Source organism: Lathyrus oleraceus, chromosome 3, assembly GCF_024323335.1.
Source record: "Lathyrus oleraceus cultivar Zhongwan6 chromosome 3, CAAS_Psat_ZW6_1.0, whole genome shotgun sequence".
NCBI lineage: Eukaryota > Viridiplantae > Streptophyta > Magnoliopsida > Fabales > Fabaceae > Lathyrus > Lathyrus oleraceus.
The window spans coordinates 21,135,317-21,153,106 of record NC_066581.1 but is presented as its reverse complement, the minus strand read 5'-3'; the positions used below and the strand labels follow the sequence as shown (position 1 = coordinate 21,153,106).

General features: G+C 32.5%; 1 protein-coding gene across 1 annotated transcript; it reads right to left on the bottom strand.

The window, feature by feature from the left end:
* Positions 1 to 2,098: 2,098 nt before the first annotated feature.
* Positions 2,099 to 4,074, bottom strand: LOC127132190 (uncharacterized). Its single transcript, XM_051061082.1, has 5 exons — positions 3,919 to 4,074; positions 3,771 to 3,843; positions 3,649 to 3,697; positions 3,444 to 3,567; positions 2,099 to 2,412 (listed from the first exon to the last, which is right to left on the bottom strand). The coding sequence occupies exons 1-5, from the start codon at positions 3,934 to 3,936 to the stop codon at positions 2,323 to 2,325; spliced, it is 354 nt and encodes a 117-aa protein (XP_050917039.1). The 5' UTR covers positions 3,937 to 4,074; the 3' UTR covers positions 2,099 to 2,322.
* Positions 4,075 to 17,790: the final 13,716 nt, after the last annotated feature.

The window sequence follows — 17,790 nt, the reverse complement described above, 5'->3', positions numbered from 1 at the left end:
CGCAATGGTTTGTACGAGGCCAAACATTGACCCTGAAGTATGAGTTGTTAGCAGGTTTATGTCAAATCCAGGTAAAGCTCATTGGGAAGATATGAAATGGATTTTGAGGTATCTACGAGGCACTAAGGAGAAGTGTTTGTGCTTTAGTAAAGATGAATTAAAAGTACAGGGCTATGTAGATGCAGACTTTGCTGGTGAAGTTGATCACCGAAGAAGTACCCCCGGTTACATATTTACTGTTGGTACTACAGTTGTTAGTTGGATGTCGAGGATACAAAAGATCGTTGTTCTATCCACTACAGAGACTGGGTATGTAGCAGTAACAGAAGCTAGCAAAAAGTTGATATGACTTCATAGATTGTTAACAGAGTTGGGTTTTACTCAGGAGAAAAATGTTTTGTATAGTGATAGTCAGAGTGCGATACATCTGGCAAAGAATTCAGCATTTCATTCAAGAACAAAACACATTGGTCTTCGTTATCATTTCATTAGATCTCAGCATGAGGATGAGATAGTAACATTGAGGAAGATTCTCTGAAGTAGAACCCAACAGACATGTTGACAAAGGTGGTGAATATTGATAAACCGAAGTTGTGCTAAATTTCAGTTGGCCTGCTAGAATAACATATCAGAGAAGGTTGCTGCATGATCGAGGTGTGAAGACCGACTGAAGTCAATCTTCAAGTGAGAGATTGTTGGTCAAAATAGATGAGAAAAAGAAGGAGGAATGAAATAAAATAGAAATAAGAAAGACATGGAGAAATTGAAGGAGGAAATACATGGAGAGAGAAAGAGAAAAACTCTCGGTAGATTTTAACAATTTGTTTATTTCTTCTGTTAGCTATAAAAGTCACGCCATGTTTCATTCATTATATTACAACAACAAGAAAAACACAACTAGCGAGTTACAAAGAGAAGAAAAATTCCACTATAGGAATTTTGTGAGAAATATTTAGAGAGAAATATTTCTTTGGGTGTAATTGGGTTGTGGGTTCTGTGAGAGATTGGTTGTCATAAATACTTTGTAAATTTCAATATTATTAATTTTAGTGTGGTTCTTCCACAAAATCTGATAATATGGGAAAATCTTGCGTAGTTTCCTAACAATTCGAGAGAGTGGTTTTTGTCGGGAGAACAAATACTCGAGGGAACGACAGAAATGGCTTTGTTATTATTATATAAGTCTATGTCCGAGGTCAGTAAGTGGGATCACTTTCTTTATCCATCAGTACCACATTCATGCTTTATTTTGCTAAGCTGCAATAAGAAGACAGTCATACAGACAAGTTTGAATAGAAAAAGGAAGTCATAATACTCATGTCTTGTCTTCAAATGGAGGTTTTGGTTGAGGAAGAAGATATGGTAAAGTGTTTTGTCTTGCTGTTGAGGATTACAGAAGCGTTTGCCTTTGATAGATTGCAGGTATTAACTGGCCTTTTGGCACCTGCATTGATTCAGATGTATATAAAATATTGGCATCCATATTGTTTCTTCATAAGTGAAGAAACAACTCTCGCCTAAATTCTGTCTTTCCGATGTCCAACTTAGTTAGTTTATCTCAAAGCTTCTTGAATCTCATTTGCATGATGATACTCGTGTTTAATGATGCCTCAAATGCGCTAAGGCTGTTTCTTCCTTTCTTCCAACTCTCTTGCTCTATCAAGTTTTGTTGATTCTAATCGAGTTTGGTGCTCTGATACACGCTCAAGTCAGTTACGGGTTATTGTTTGTTCTCTAGCATTGCACTTATATCCTGAAAGTCTAAGAAATGGTCTATTGTTTCAAGGTCTCCCTCTGAGGCTAAACATCGTGTTTTGGCCACTTTAACCTGTGATATTCATTGGTGGCATTATCTTCTTGTTTATCTAATGCAGTGCTTCCAAAAATCCGCCAGATATGAAGCACTAATGTAGTGCTTCCACAACACTTACAAGGATGAGCGAGGATCGAATACACCGGTGTTTTGCGTTTTATTCTGCATTATTTCCACATAACAAATTCAAGAAAACTAGGACGTACAAATAGTTCGAATTATCAAAAATCCATTCCATCACAACTCATTGTAATCCAATAATCAGTTGGAATTCTGTTGAGAATATTTTTCGGGATATAACGATAACTTCCTTCATAAGAAATCAATACCGTTTTACAGATGTAAAGCAAAAGGGAGAGAAAAATTGGTGGGGGTGGGGGTGATTACAAGTCATAACGAAGCAAAGACAAGAAACAACGGAAAAAATAAAAATGAACATATAAGCACTCAAAGAAGAAAAAAAACCTGAAAAATTTAAAATCGGGTTAGATACACCGGTAATGTAACCTTCAAGAATCATCTTTAGCCGGTGATTCATTATCAGTTGTTTCCTTCGTTGATGCCATTCCCAACACATGGGAGCTTTTCATTTCTTCTAACTGTAACGCAAGTATAGAACATAGTGAGTAGTGACCTTATAAACATCAAGATCAGTCAGGAAAGAAATAAAGGCAACTAACTTAAGAGAGTCGTGAATGGCTAATGTCGGCGGAAAAAATTACTAAATCACACCAATTAGAAATTTATTTTGGTCTATAATTTTGATCAACTCCAAAGTAGAAGGAAATTAAAAAAGATAAACGATGAGAGACTTATATGTCGTATGAGTTTGTATCACAGACTGCATTTTAAGTAGTTTTACACCTACTGATCCTGACCGACATGCTGTAATGGAATATGTTAAACAGGTTCTATTTGAATCTGAATGTTAAGTCCTACTAGTCAATCAAATATGGTCAGTTGTTTCTCTCCCTCCTCTCAAAAAGGCAATTATATGCAAATGCGGGTTTAGAATTAATGAAAATCTTGATGGATCTGTTGACAAGTTGAAAGCACAAAGAAGCTTTTATGGTTGAACCACTCGTCTATGTGAACTATGGTCTTTTATTTCAACCCAATCATCTTGACATTTCCTTCACTATTAAAGCCCACGGTGATGTGATTAGGCTAGCGATACAGATGATCATGGCTCAACCACCAGCATTTTCTTTAGGCCTAATCTAGTTTCTTGGGGTTCTAAGAAGCAACCTTTATAAGGAAGGTCTAGCACTGAGGCCGAATATAGTAACACGGCTAACATCACAACATCACTGAACAAATCTTACAGATTCAATTTTTGTAACAAAGTTAAAATTGCCCTTTCGTGTCTCCAGATACATTATTTATTCAATAAACCTAAAAAGAGAACATTTGTTTATAATAGTGACCAGAGTAGTAGAGTTTGACATTCTCTATTACTCATAATCTCAACCTTCATTCCCCAGACAAAACATATGGAGATTGACACAATCCGAATCAATCTTAGAGGGTTTTCTATTATTGAAATTCTCTCTCATTCTCTAGTTTCTTCATGACCAAACACAGAACTGATAAAAAGAGGGAAAACAAAAAGGAGAAAGAAAAACACTACCTCTTTGCAGGTGTTGCGGTGTGTAGTGAGAAGATCATTATATCTGATTTGTAGATCAGAGAATTGAGCTTGCAACTTTTCATATTCAGGGATAGAAGGACAACTCAATTTCTGTTGAATAAACCTTCAAAAAACAAAACAAAACAACCTAGTCACAACAAATGCTCAAATCAAACAAGAACTGAAAGGGAGGAACAAAACATACTCAAGAGCAGAAGAAGGTTTGTCGTTTTGCTCATATAAAGCAACAAGAACTGCAACACCAAAAACACAAACATTGAAAAACACTTCCATTAATTGATTCAACAATAAACAGTGGAAACCTACCTTTGGTTAGAGCATCAACAGCTCCACTTGATTCAAGATATTTTCTGAATGATTCTTTCTTAGCTTCTTTTTCCTGAAATGAATTGAATTATTATGATTTGTTAGAGAGAGAGAGAGAGAGAGAGAGAGGGAGAGAGAGAGAGAGAACCTCTTTGTATCGCATCATTGTCTTCTTTGGTTTGTCTTCGGTTGGAGCTTAGTTAGTTGATTGAGAATTCACTGTCTCTGTCCACCTTTACTTCTGTTGCTGTTGAGTTTATAATTTTTCTTTTTTGTTAATTGTTGCGCTGTTTTTCTTACTTGGAACTATATCCTCAAAAAATCAAAATAAAATTTTGTTAACTTTTCCAAAAAATTGTATAAATTTTTAGATTCACTTTAGATTCACTCTAGATACAATAACAATTAATTATTAATCTACTTGATAAATAAGATTGAGACTAGTATACTTTTAAGTATTTAGAGGAAAAACGTATTGTTTTTAGTTTTTAGTTTTTTTGGAAATTTACAATTATTTTTCCTAAAATTTATTAAAATAACATTGACATTTCATATAGTTTTCAAAAAAATATGTATACTCTTAGAGCATTTTTTATCTATTTGTAAAAATAATTTTTTTAAAGGTATAAATTTAATTATTTGAAACTACAAACATTAATTTATTCTACTCAACTTTTTTACTTCCTTAACTTGTGTTATGGGTCGATCTTAGGCCTAAAGACTGAGAAGTCCAATTACGAGAATGCTCAATCTATACGCCCAAATGTTGGATTGTTGAGGATCGAGTAGTCATGCGGTTGAGAGGATAACACATAGTCTTTACCTTCAAATGATTCTCGATTGTTAGATCTAATTGAATGGACCTCCGCAATCTATGACTAGCGACGCGAGACAAATTTAATCGTCTCCCATATATAAAGTTTTACACACGATAAACCGTAGGTATTCTATTCATTCTCACGCTTACCCTACTCCTTATTCAATCACTGAATTGGATGTTGGAGTGCTAACCTTATAGGTTCACCCCATTCTGCCACACCAGAAGCATGCTTCACTGCGTCTAACTCTTATCGCACTTTGTCATAAACTCTTTATGGTTCCTGAATAGAATAGTGGCGTTGTATGTGGAAATCGGCGCCTAATTCTCACGAATTTCCATGATTATATTCTTCTAATTCCAAAGTCATGAATCACAACTACGATTTCGCTCGAAAGAAAACGATGGTGTATGATCTAGCTGTTAGAGCCACCCTAAATTTATCAACTCCAACATCATTCACGTACCTTGTCACCTCTCCGATCGAAAGTGCATCGTTTAGCAAGGAGGAGAAGAGCGGAAATTTTCGTCCACGAAACTCTTCGAGGGTGCCAGTGGTAGCCAGGAGGAAAGAAGAAGACAATCATATATTAGGGTTTCGTGACTTGGAGAAAGGGGACATGACTCCTAACACAACACTTCCACTAGTTGTAATTGCTACCGTAGTGAATCACTAAGTGTCGGGGATCCTTATCAACGATAGGAGTTCTTGTGACATTATGTACATTAGCATCTTGCAGAGGTTAGAATTACGTGAGCATGATCTTGCGTTGTATAAATGAGGGGATATTTTAGCATTCAACGACTCCTTTACTAGATTATGAGGCATTACAAAAGAGATAATTGACTTACCTTAATGTGCTCATTGATTATCTAGTGTAGAATTCACTCATAAAGGATCATTTGAGCTAGTAACCAACTAGCCACTTGCATAAAACATTTTTTTATGATTTTATAAAGGCATATAGACTTTCTGATCATTCGAAAGTGTGTATGTGATTTTCCTTAGTAGTTTCAAGATCTAATCTTATACCTTTAGAGACACATATCACTCGATATAAACAAGGAAGACTTTCACACTTCATTTCTTTCACAACTCTAAATACCCAAAATCCTTGCTACATTATCTTTCACTTTAATATTTCATTGTAACTTTGAATCTTCTCTTTGATGAGGATTTAGATAATTTTATGATGATCGTCATCATCAGGGACAGTTTGAAAGATATCACAAAAGACTTCATCGAACATCCACAACCAATGATCAGCAGCAGATAAAAAGCATCAGTTGCAGTACCTATAAGCACATAGGTTCATATTCTCCTCCTTTTTTATGATGACAACGCATCTCTCGAAGAGGTGGACAAACAAATAAAAACAAGGGTGATATATTGGAGTGGTTAAACTCCCTCAAACAAATATAGAAAGTATACCCTACTCCCCCTGAGAGTATACTCCTCCCCCATTGGCATAATTAATAAAACGGGAAAAAAGTAAACATGTATATAAGAAATTCAACCACATATATCGCCAAATAAAGATCAAAATACTTCAATTATTAAAAAAAAGGGAAATTCAAATGTAATGAGAAAGAGCATAAAAAAAGCAAAAAAAATAAAAAAAATAAACAGGTGAATACTGCTATGAGTCATCATCATCATCATCATCATTAGTGAACAACCTTGATGGCATCTAAATTTGAGTGAGCTTTTGTTCCAGGTAGATGATCTTTTGATTGATCTTTTTCTTCTTTTTTATGATTGTCATATGAGATCTTGAGTTGGAAGAGTCTGAGGGATTTCATGATCAAAATCCTCTGGATTTGAAGAGCCTACTTGATGAGGTGTTTGTTGCTGAGCTTGTCTTCCTTGAACGAATCTTTTGCATCTAAGAGGATTTTGAGATGGTACTCCATCATTGATATTGATTCTCATCAGCCCCACCATGATTTTTCCTACACCCGCAATGATATCCTCAGATTCCTCGTCCTCAACATTGAAGCTAACATGCTCCAAAACTTTCAATGGAAAATGATTATATGGTACCTACATAACTCTTTTTGTTTTGCTCACCATCATAGATGAAGCTTCTCATATTTTATTCTTCAAACATCTTGAAGATTTCAAATATTTGAAAACAGTTACCTCCTAAAAGTAGGAAGGCAAGATTTCTTTGTTGGCATACTCCTTATTGAATCTTACCTCTTTCTCCATGGTTAAGAATTCTTCCAAGAAGTACGATGGAGTGGAAGAGCTAGAAGAAGCTCTAATTCTCTTTGGTGCCATGATGATTGATAAGGAATGGGAGCAAAACCTACAAAAAATTGCAAGAAAAAAAAAGAAACTAAGGAATAGGAAGAGAACGCAATATGGGATTAAGGAAAATGAGAAGGGGTTTACCTTTTATATCCTCCAAATAATCGATTATTGCATGAGATAATTGATTATAATGGTTGAGTCTTTAAGTCAGGTTGATTTGATTGATGAGATCGCACACTAATTAAGGTTATAATCGGTTATACCTTAGGGTTAATTGATTATAGGGAGCAAAAATTTACATTTCAATTTCAAAAATCTTCTAATCGATCATGCCCAGGTCTAATCGATTTTTAGACAGTTTTTAGCCTTTTGGGCCTTGGCATGATTTTGGGCTTTGTTGATTGCCTTTGGCACCTTCATACTTCAATAATGCACCCATTTGCCTATATATTTTAATTTTTTTATTTGCCTGCTTGCTAAAGGAATAAATAACTCAAGCAAAAAAATATGTTAGTGATAAAATAATTTTCACTAGACATAAAAGAGATCCCATGTTGGACAGTTTCCTTGGAGTTTTTTTATTAATATCCACCAAGTGTTTTACCTTAAAATCTCAATATATATTGAGAAAAGTCCTCGTCAAGAGGGAACAACAAACCATTTTTGGAATTTCATCTTTATGAATCACTTGATACGAGATTTGAATAAAACATCATCGTGATTGATACAATCACCAATGATCTTTAGACTTCATAACCATCAGAACCATCACGATTGTTGAGCACCACCATCAATGTTAATGAGCAACTAAGTCAAATATTAATATTGAGCATAACCATCAATGCCAACGAGAATCTAGGTCAAATATTAATGTTAAGCATCACCATAAACACAATTATTTAGTACCACCATTAATGTTAACAACTTGATCAAACATGATTATTGAGCACCACCATGAATACCAACAAACAACTTGATACAATCAAGGATCATCAACCATCATTGATTAAACACCATCAACTTAATCAAACATATCCAGGACTATCAAGAAACATTTTATTTAAAACATCATCACAAATCATCAGACTACTTTTTTACACTCGCAATGTTAACATGATTTACACAAATTTATTAATTTTTCAATAAGCCCCTTAAAAGCTGCAAATCATTCCCTACAAAACAGATCAACTTTTCACCTTTGATACTCAAATATTTTTAGGTCCTAGTGAATTAGTGACTTTAAGAGGTCTGAGGATATTTCTTTTAGATCCTTTTAACTTAGCATAGCAAAAAGGTTCAAGATGACCAAACTTGTTACAAAATTTTTACTTAAAGATTGGACGTTTAGATTTTTTTTATCATGACAAATATTTTTGAATGATCTATTAGGTTTATAACCTAATCCATTTTTATTAAATTAATCTCTTTGATTAGAAAGAATTAAACCAAAATTATACTTACCCTTAATAAATTTCTCTAAGATTTCATGCAAACTAGTTACTTCATTTTTCATAGATTCTCAAGATTCACAATTGTCTGATTTTAAGGACTGACTTCTAATTCTAGAAATTTATTCACCAAGAATCTTATTGATATTTTCTAAGAATTCAATATACTCCTTAAAATCAAGAATATGTTTCTCTAGCTCAAGTAGTAGAATGCAAGTTAAGTATGGGAATGTTGAGAAATGTCGGGCATGAATGGTATGTCAATGCGAACTTGTCAACAATCTCAAACTCCACGACAGAAGTCAAGGTACCAAAACTTACAAGATTCCTACCAAAATGAAATGAACCTTTCAAATGGTCCATATGCCAGATGAATCAGTCAAAAAGGTGAACATTTTGAGGTACAAGACTAGATGGTATAAATGTTATATTTCAAGAAACCGAGTCACTTAGCGAGGATTTGTCCTAAGCGAAAAAATCCAAGAGGATCCAACACAAGAATCATCGTGGAGGGACTGAGTCCTGAATCAGTTGTGGTTCATTATCTGGTGGTGGTTGCCAGTCTCAGATAATAAAATTGAGAAGATGATGGATGGGTTAAAAGCTATCAAGTGTTTGAGACAAAGAGACCAAACTTTTTGGTTAATTTTGTATATGATGAATGCTCGTAGACGAGGAGTTAGATCCCGACCCTATTCAATTGTACCATAAGTGGTAGGGATGACCTTGTAAATTTGTGGCTCCTACATTGTGTATGACCAGAGGAGGGCAGAAGTCTCACCTTGTGCTAGTAGGATTAGGTATCTCGTATTACTGGATTTGGTGAGTGAGATTCATATTGGAAAAAGTTTGGTTCTACAACTATCCTTGAGTTTTGATGATAACAAAGTGTATAGAATAATTGTGTACTCTAACTATTTTGTTGAGTGTGTAGAAAATTGGAAACAAACTCTGACTATGAAGATGTCCAAACTCTGATCCAAATAATGAAAGAATATATACAAACAAGTCAACTCTAAAGTATTAAGTCAACATTTTTGAATAGAAACCTTCAAGACAAACTCTGATGCATTTTATGACTACTAGCTTATGAATGTCTTAGAAATCAGTTCTCTCTAGACTCTTAAGTTTCACCAAGTTCTGAAGGCTGACTTTGATCTCTACTCAAGCTTCAATCCACATGTATTAGAAGCCTATAAATAATAGATTTATATCAAAAGGTCAGCGTTGATTGATGTGACAGAAGTACATAAGCAAATCTACTTTCTATGTAAAGTATTATACCTTGTACCAGAGAAATTTCTCACGTCCCATCATCCTCACCAACTCTTTACTACAAGCGACACTCTATTGTTGTATATGAAGTAACCCCCATACAACCAATACTTAGAGGAAAACTCTAACTTCATTCTCTAAGGGATATTTTATTATCTATGTAAAAAAAGGTCTTTGAAGATTGAAAAATACACACACACACTGAATAAACATCAACGCTTACACTTATGATACATGAATAGAGAAAAGTAAAAAGTGTTTCTCACACTTATACACTTAAAACATAAACTCTTTGAATATTTTAAGTGTAATATTTGGTTTAAAACTTGTGTATCTGCTTATTGAAGCATCTTATAAACACAAAAACATGTTATATTAACTTTGGTTAATTTTCTTGAGAGACTAAATGTAGTTAGAATTCTTAAGAGGTCATTGACGGTTAGTCTTTGAGTTGTAATTCCTTGAGAGACTAGGGTATATAGTCAGAATTCTCAAGAAGTCTTGGACAATTGGTCCTTGAGTTGTATAATCAGCTTGATTATTGGATTAAGTCTTTTTTGAAGGAAAAATCACTCAGGCGGGTGGAATGGACATAACTTCGTTAACAACGAACCTGGATAAAAATATGTGTGTTCATATCTTTATCTTTATCCTTGATGTTTGATATTTTGGGTAGAAATGGTTTTTATTTCTTGAAATCCAATTTAAGTTCCCCCTTTCTTGTGTTTCTTGCAGCTTCAAGTCTGACAGTTGGTCAATCATCCTGAAATGCTATACTTGAATCGTGGGGCATCGAAAACTGAGTATTGACATGTAAAACTTGGGTGTGATGTCCAATTTAGGCAAATCCTGTGTACCAAGTTAGTGAGGTTGGATATTGTATCTCCTTATTTATTCTAGCTTACCTATAAGTCCTAAAACTATGTTAGGCGGAAGTTGTGGTGAATAAATTTGCAAGGTGAAATAGACCATATTCCAGGCTAGTTATGGCTCATCTAACCCTGAATAAGACAGTAGAACTACGTTAGGCATCAAGTGATTAGGTGAATCAAGACTAGTGGCTATATTATAGTGTTAACAGAATGTTCGCGGACCGTAAAGTTAGACTTAAGCCATGGTATACATAGTTGGAGAATCTCGTATGTGTATGTTGTATGTATGATAAGATGAATAGAATGGCAATGTAAGTTTGGTTTCGTCAGGCCAAACCTTGCTTGACTATGTCCAAAATGGGCGAACTCTGGACGTGTAACACTCTTTGGTTTAGTATTCCTAAGGAGTGGGACTGGAAGGACTTGAGAGGCGATGACCTCATAGGAGACCTATCCAATTATCTTACTATCATAACTTTAGGATACATGTGGAGATTGTTGTACGACATTGGGCAGTTCCCTGAGTGCATGGCCTCAGAGTTAAACCCCCATGTGAGTGTTACCAATTGTGTATAGCACCACATTATCACTATTAGGCATGGGATACGCTAGTTAATATTTCAGTCAAGTACTGGATTTGTGATGATCTCGGTCCCATTATATGATTCCAATTATATGCTTATGAGACACAAACTAGAGTTCCTATAAAATATAGGAGGACAATCAATGATTTGTACGCCACACTCAACTATTGAGAACTTCATGTGCATTCTATGACATACGAGCTACATGAGAGGTGTTTCCACTCCTAGTTCACTCCCAGAGGTAAGGGACTATGCATGGATTAACTCATGTGTAGGCGGCAATGTGATAGACCAGTTTATGATGTTATACTTATGGGAAGACCCCGAGTAGTCATGACCGCATGAGTAATACCTGAGTTATGCGTTTGTTGACATTTTTTTTTGTTTCATCAATGTACCAGTGAGTCCATGTGCATAAATACATGGAATGATATTTACATGTGATCGTTGCATCTTATCAAGCACGTATTATGTTGGATGTACACCAAGAAGATATCCTTGGTAATGAAGAATCAAGTCCAATAGGGTAAGATACCTAAGTGGATTTTAGAGATAAGTGAAACTTTGAGGACCCCAATAAGTATGTGCCCGATTGAAATCAAAGTAGCACAACAGACGAGGAAAAATGGATAACCCTGCAGCTAGATATGGATGAAGTATTCACAGGATTTCGACTACGAGTTGAATTATCTTTTTAGAGAAGCTCGCAAGAACAATGTTCCCATTCACTCCGGTCTTCAAGGGCGAATGGGAACTAAACTAATTGATCAATAATTAATAAAAAATTGTAACTAAACTAATTTATTAATTAAAATTTAGCATTATATAGTGAATGGATATTGATATAATAAGTGACTACATGATTGTAGTTGAAAGAGACTCGGCCCTAGGGGCACAAAAAAGGCATTTGCCTACGACTTCTATTTTTGGCAATTTATTTTCTCGCCCTTATACTTTCTCACAAACCCTTGGTGAAAATCCAAAAATGCTCTCAGTTTTCGAAGATGTGTCTTCAGATGCACCATTTTCCACAAAATTGAACACAAACGAGTGAGCCACATAATTTTGGAGATGCATCTTCGGATACACCATATTTTTTTTTTACAAAAAATGGTGTTTTCGGATATGCATATCCGTAAAGTGCTATGTCTTTTTTTTTAATTTAGTATGTGGTGTATCATGATAGGCAGACCTATTAGTCATTCATCAACAATGCAACAAATATGTAAATTGCAATAATGTCCATATTGAGAAAAACATTTGGAAAATAGAAAAACGATTAAAATAAAATTATAAAAAATATGAAAATACAACTAAAAATCAAATCAAAAGTCTACAATTTTTTTTCGGATTTTTCAAAAATATGAAAATAGAAAATAAAATAAATAAAAAAACAAGGAATTTAGGATTTTTAGAGTGGTGTCCATAAATATGAGACTTTGATCCCTATTTTTTTTATGAAATGACACGGTAAAATTTCGATTCAAAGTCGATTTTCCAAAAACTAAGTTTTTTACGTTTGGTCGCGTAAAAGCCAGAAATGCAAGAACGCATGGGCAAAGCACGAGGATACGATTTCTATGACTCTAATATTGGTTAAAATCGACAGAGAGTTCTAAAAAACGAAGTCAATTTAAATGAAAAACGCGTAGCAAATGGGGTCCATTTTTTTTCTTTCGAAGATGCATCTCCAAATTCAGTCTAGAAAATTTCGGAGATGCATCTTCAAATCAATTTTTGATAAAAACGGGATGATTAATTTATTAAGGATGATGTGATTTAAGATGCGTTGAAGAATATGTCTCTAAAAATTTCTAAGATTTTTTTTTAATTTTGAAGTGTGTGAGTTAGATTATAACTGTGAAAAAAAATTGCCCTAGTTTTTGTTTTTATTGCTATTATTAGGGATTAAGTTTTTTTAATTGATTATTAATGATCACTAGATCACGTGAATTTAATTTTTCTTTTATGAAATAGTTATTTTATTTTGCTTCAAACAAATAGCTAAACTTTAGAAATATTTTATATAATATTTTTGGTTTTAAATTTTAATTGTATTATTTTATCAACAATTTCATATTGGCATAGTGATTTTATATGAAATAATACCTTGACAATCAAGTTGTATTTATTTTTATTTTAACATCTAGTCTTAATTTACTATCTTTTTATTCATTTATTTGTATACTTAGTTTATTGTAGAATATTCTTTTATTTTAATTTAAAGTAATATTACTTTAAATAAATTAATCTAAAACTTAAAATCGTTTTAAAAGTTAAAATTTATAATATCTCAAAAACATTAAATAAATTGATTTTACAATAATTTAATAAATAACTTTTACATAACAAAACATAAGTTTAAATAAAATAAGAATAATTTTGTAAAAAATATATTTAAAGGTCTCATTTTCTGAATCTGTCTTAGACCTTAACATAGATTAGACCGATCCTAAATTAAAATTTGAACTATATATTCTAATGAGTGCAACGCATAATTTAGCTAGTACGTAAATTGATAAGTAAAAACATGTTAATTATACCATTGTATTACAAGTTTGGCAGAATCCTAAGAAAAAAAAAATACATTTTTCCTTATATATATTTTTAATACTCAGACACTCTGCATATATTTACTTACTTGTTATTGTTGTCATAATTTTTTTTAATACTCACAATTTCAATATTCAAGATCACTTTTCGATGGTAAGATTTTATGCAAATTGTTTGACTATTATGCATTTTATTTATTATCGTGATTTCTGGAATTTTGTTTCTAATACTCATACACTCAATTTTTTTTTAAAATAACTACTATTTCAAAATATTTATTAGTATAATCTTTTTTTAATTTAACCAATGCTTCATTTGCATTGACACATAGTTTTAGTTGAACAAAGACGCGATTTGAAATGACACATGCATCTCTATTTTGTCACTATGAGTGGTTCTAATGTGCCACATGTAATTAGGGTTGTTCATAGTATGATTTTATGAGAAAATTAAATCGAACCGAACGAAATCATAATTAAAGTTTATTCGAACCGTTTAAATTTACTTAGAGCCAAATTGAACTAAAACTATTAGTTGGGTATACAGAACCAAACTAAACTAAAACTATTGGTTGGGTATACCGTTTAGAAATTTCCAATCGTTAGAAGACAATTTTTCCAAACCGAACCATTTGCTAAAGAACCGAAATGTTTTTTTTTTAATATATATATATATATATATATATATATATATATATATATATATATATATATATATATATATATATATATATATATATATATATATATATATATAACTATTTTTCATTTTCAATTTCGGTTTGGTTAGGTTCAATTTCAGTTCGGTTCTAAAATCATTAGTATAATATGATTCGGTTCACTAACCAAACATAACGGTTTAGTTATTTTAACTTCAGTTTAGTTCGGTCCGGCGGTTTGGTTCACAGTTTTTTTGAACACCCCTACATGCAATGACGCATACATAATTCACTCAATTGATGCACCAATGCATGTGACTACTGCTCTTTTGCACGTCTATAAATATAGTATCACCCTCCTATAATTTTTCCCACATCTTCTTACTATCTTCTTCCATTTTTCTTTAAAATATCTTCATATATGTGTCCTTATATTCACAAGAGAAACGTGAATTTAATTTTTTCAGCGGTGCAGCCTCCGATGAAGATCCGACTTTGAAATTTAGATACGTTCGAACATTTTAACAGGACCATGAACCGTTGATTAGATGGAGAAATTGTAGAGGATGAAAAGATTAAAAGAATTCAAATGCTTGATACCACGTTAAACCAAAATGGAGAAATTCGTATCTGGATGAATGTTAAAACTAACTGAGATGTTCACATGATGATGTATAGTCCTTACAAAATTATTTTGATAGTTGTAATCGTATAGTTATATTATTTATTTGTTGTATTTGTTTGTGGTATTGTTTAATTGTTGTAGTTGTTTGTGTTGTTGTTTATTGTTTAATTATTGTTTAATTGTTATTTTCAGGTTATTGATCTCCATGCTAACATCACGTGCATTAACGTTTTGGGACAAATACTATGCGCATGTATCATATTAACCGACGATTTTTTTTTTTTGAAAAGTGATTATGTTAATAATTCTTTTTAAAAATGTGTTATTTTGGTATTATTTTTTGAAAATCTTGATTATTCTAAAAAAAAAATCCACGCCTCCAAAATTACTTACACGGTTGTTATCTATTTAAGAAAATGTCAAATTTAAATTTTGTCAAGCTAGCAATTTTCAATTTAATATATTATATTTTACTATCATTTTTTTTAAAGTCAACTAAAGTTAATTACTAGAAGATTAAAATAATTAATTTAACCGACTCACACATTGAGCGGCAGCAGCAAGAGTTTCAAATTGTTTTAAAATTTATATCATTTCTAATTACAATAAATTCAGAGAAGTTTGTGACAAAATGGCAAATATATCAAATATATTTTTTTTATATAAAAAAGACAGAGCAACAGAATAGATAAAACTAAAATACAAACGAGAGGATTAGACCAAAACCTTCTTAATAATTACTCCATGTGTTTTTTATTTTAAGTCGTTTTTGACTTTTCTCACGTATTAAAAAATTTAATAATTATGATATAAAAAAAAATTAGGAAGAGTTTTACAAAATTATCCTTCAATAATAGTATTTGAAAAATAATTGAAATAATTGAAAGAAGAGAAAATAATAAATAATTAAGAGTATAATAAAAAAAATAACATTAATAATTTATTTATTTTATAAAGTGACTCTAATACAAAATATTTAGTGGTATCCTAATTACAAAAGTATTAAAGCATAACACATATGACTTTGCCGCTGCCAACGGTTATCATATTGTTACTCTTAAGTACTAACAGCTTTGTTAATACTATACTAGTTTGATATTTGTATATTAATTAATTTTGAGAAATATTATCTCAAAACATTTCTTTTGTGTCTCAATCAATTGTATATTTTAATTTTATATAACGAATTAATGTTATAAACGTGATACATTTGAAAATGCTTAAAGCAATTAAAATTAATAATTATGAAATAAAATTTAGACAATCAAAAAGCTTATTTGATATTTATTCTATTAACAAGCTTATTTGAGAAATATTTGATGTTCAATAAATGTAATATCATATAATATCAATTATTCTTTTAATATATAATATTAGAGGATATATTGTTCAATGTAATTTTTTGTGTCGAAGTATGTTGTTCGACAAAAGTAAGGAAGTGCCGAATTACCTAGTGTCTTGAATTGTACTAGTGTGTCGAAGTGTCGAAACATGTTGATTCACATAGGATTTCAACTTAGGACTATTTTTAGTAGTGTTAACTATTTTGGGCTTTTATAGTTTTGAGTTTTTCCTTGGGGTGCAAGCTAACCTAAATCTATAAATAGAGGAAGTAATTCGTATTCTTGTAATGAAGTGAATAGAGCATTCATAGCATTGTATTCACAATATTTTGCAGTTGCAAAGTGAATAAGAAGTTTTTCACAGTTTGTGGGCAGAGAGAAACTCTACAAAATATTCTTCTTCTCCTTCATCGTTCTTTATTTTCTTTCTCAATTATTCTTCTCTTTCATTGTTATTGTATATGGGTGATAACAATGTTGTTCATCAAGATTGATTGAAATTCTCCATATGTTGTGGTGGATTTCCAACATCTGATATCAAGAGCTCCGATTTAAACGATTCGTGGGAAGAAAATCACCATGGCAACGAATCATCCAAACAGACATTTCCAGCAAATCTTTCGATTCTCAAGAACAACAATTATGAGAATTGACGCAAGCAGATAAATATTGTGTTCTGTTATCATGGGATCTTGTGAAGGAAGGAGTAACAACGCTTGCAGAAAATGCGACAAATCAAGAAAAGGTTGCACATAAAAAATTGAAGAAGAAAGATTATAAAGCTCTCTTATAATCCATCAATGTGTTAATGCAAAAAACTTTGAAAAGGTTAGTGATGTAGAGTCAACGAAAGAAGCATGGGAAATTCTGAAGAAATCGTTTAGAGGCGTAGAGAAGGTGAAAAGGCGAGGTTACAAACTCACAAAAGAACATATGAATTGCTTCAGATGGAAGACAATGAAAGCATAACTGATTTCTTCACCAAGATTACGAAATTGGTGAATCAAATCAAGGTATGTGGAAAAATGTTGACATCAAGATCTGTTGTTGGAAATATCTTGAGGTCGTTGGATCCAAAGTTCGACCACGTGGTAGTAGCCATAGAAGAGTCAAAAGATTTGTCAAAACTGACAAAGGAAGAGCTTTAAGGGACGCTTGAATCTCATGAAAAAAGAATGACTGAAAGAGCTGCTGGAAAGTCGAAAAGTGATATGGCTTTGTAGGCGCAATCAACAAAAGAAAGGAAATGCAAAGGAAGCTGGAATGGCAACAAAACCATAGGAGACTACAACAATTCGACTGGTCAAAATCATCAAGAATGAAACTGGTCGAATCAGAGAAAACCTTAGGACCAAGGCAACCAAATAAGTGGTGTTATAGATAGAGGAAAAGGAGGTGGTCAAAAGGCAGACAAAAGTCATATTCAGTGTTACAATTGTCAGAAGTATGGTCACTATTCTAGTGATTGTCCAGAAAAACAGAAGAATCAAGAAACTTATGCAAAGCTGGTGAAACATGAAGAAGAAGAAGAGACATTGCTAATGGTTACAACAAGAGATGAAGAGAGATTCAAGGACCAATGGTACTT

Bases quoted from the DNA above. Each gene is read 5' to 3' on its own strand.
- LOC127132190 (XM_051061082.1), bottom strand. The intron at 3,698-3,770 runs GTAGGTTTCCAC...TTGGTGTTGCAG, and splicing joins TGTTGATGCTCTAACCAAAG to TTCTTGTTGCTTTATATGAG. The intron at 2,413-3,443 runs GTAGTGTTTTTC...CTTGCGTTACAG, and splicing joins ACCGCAACACCTGCAAAGAG to TTAGAAGAAATGAAAAGCTC.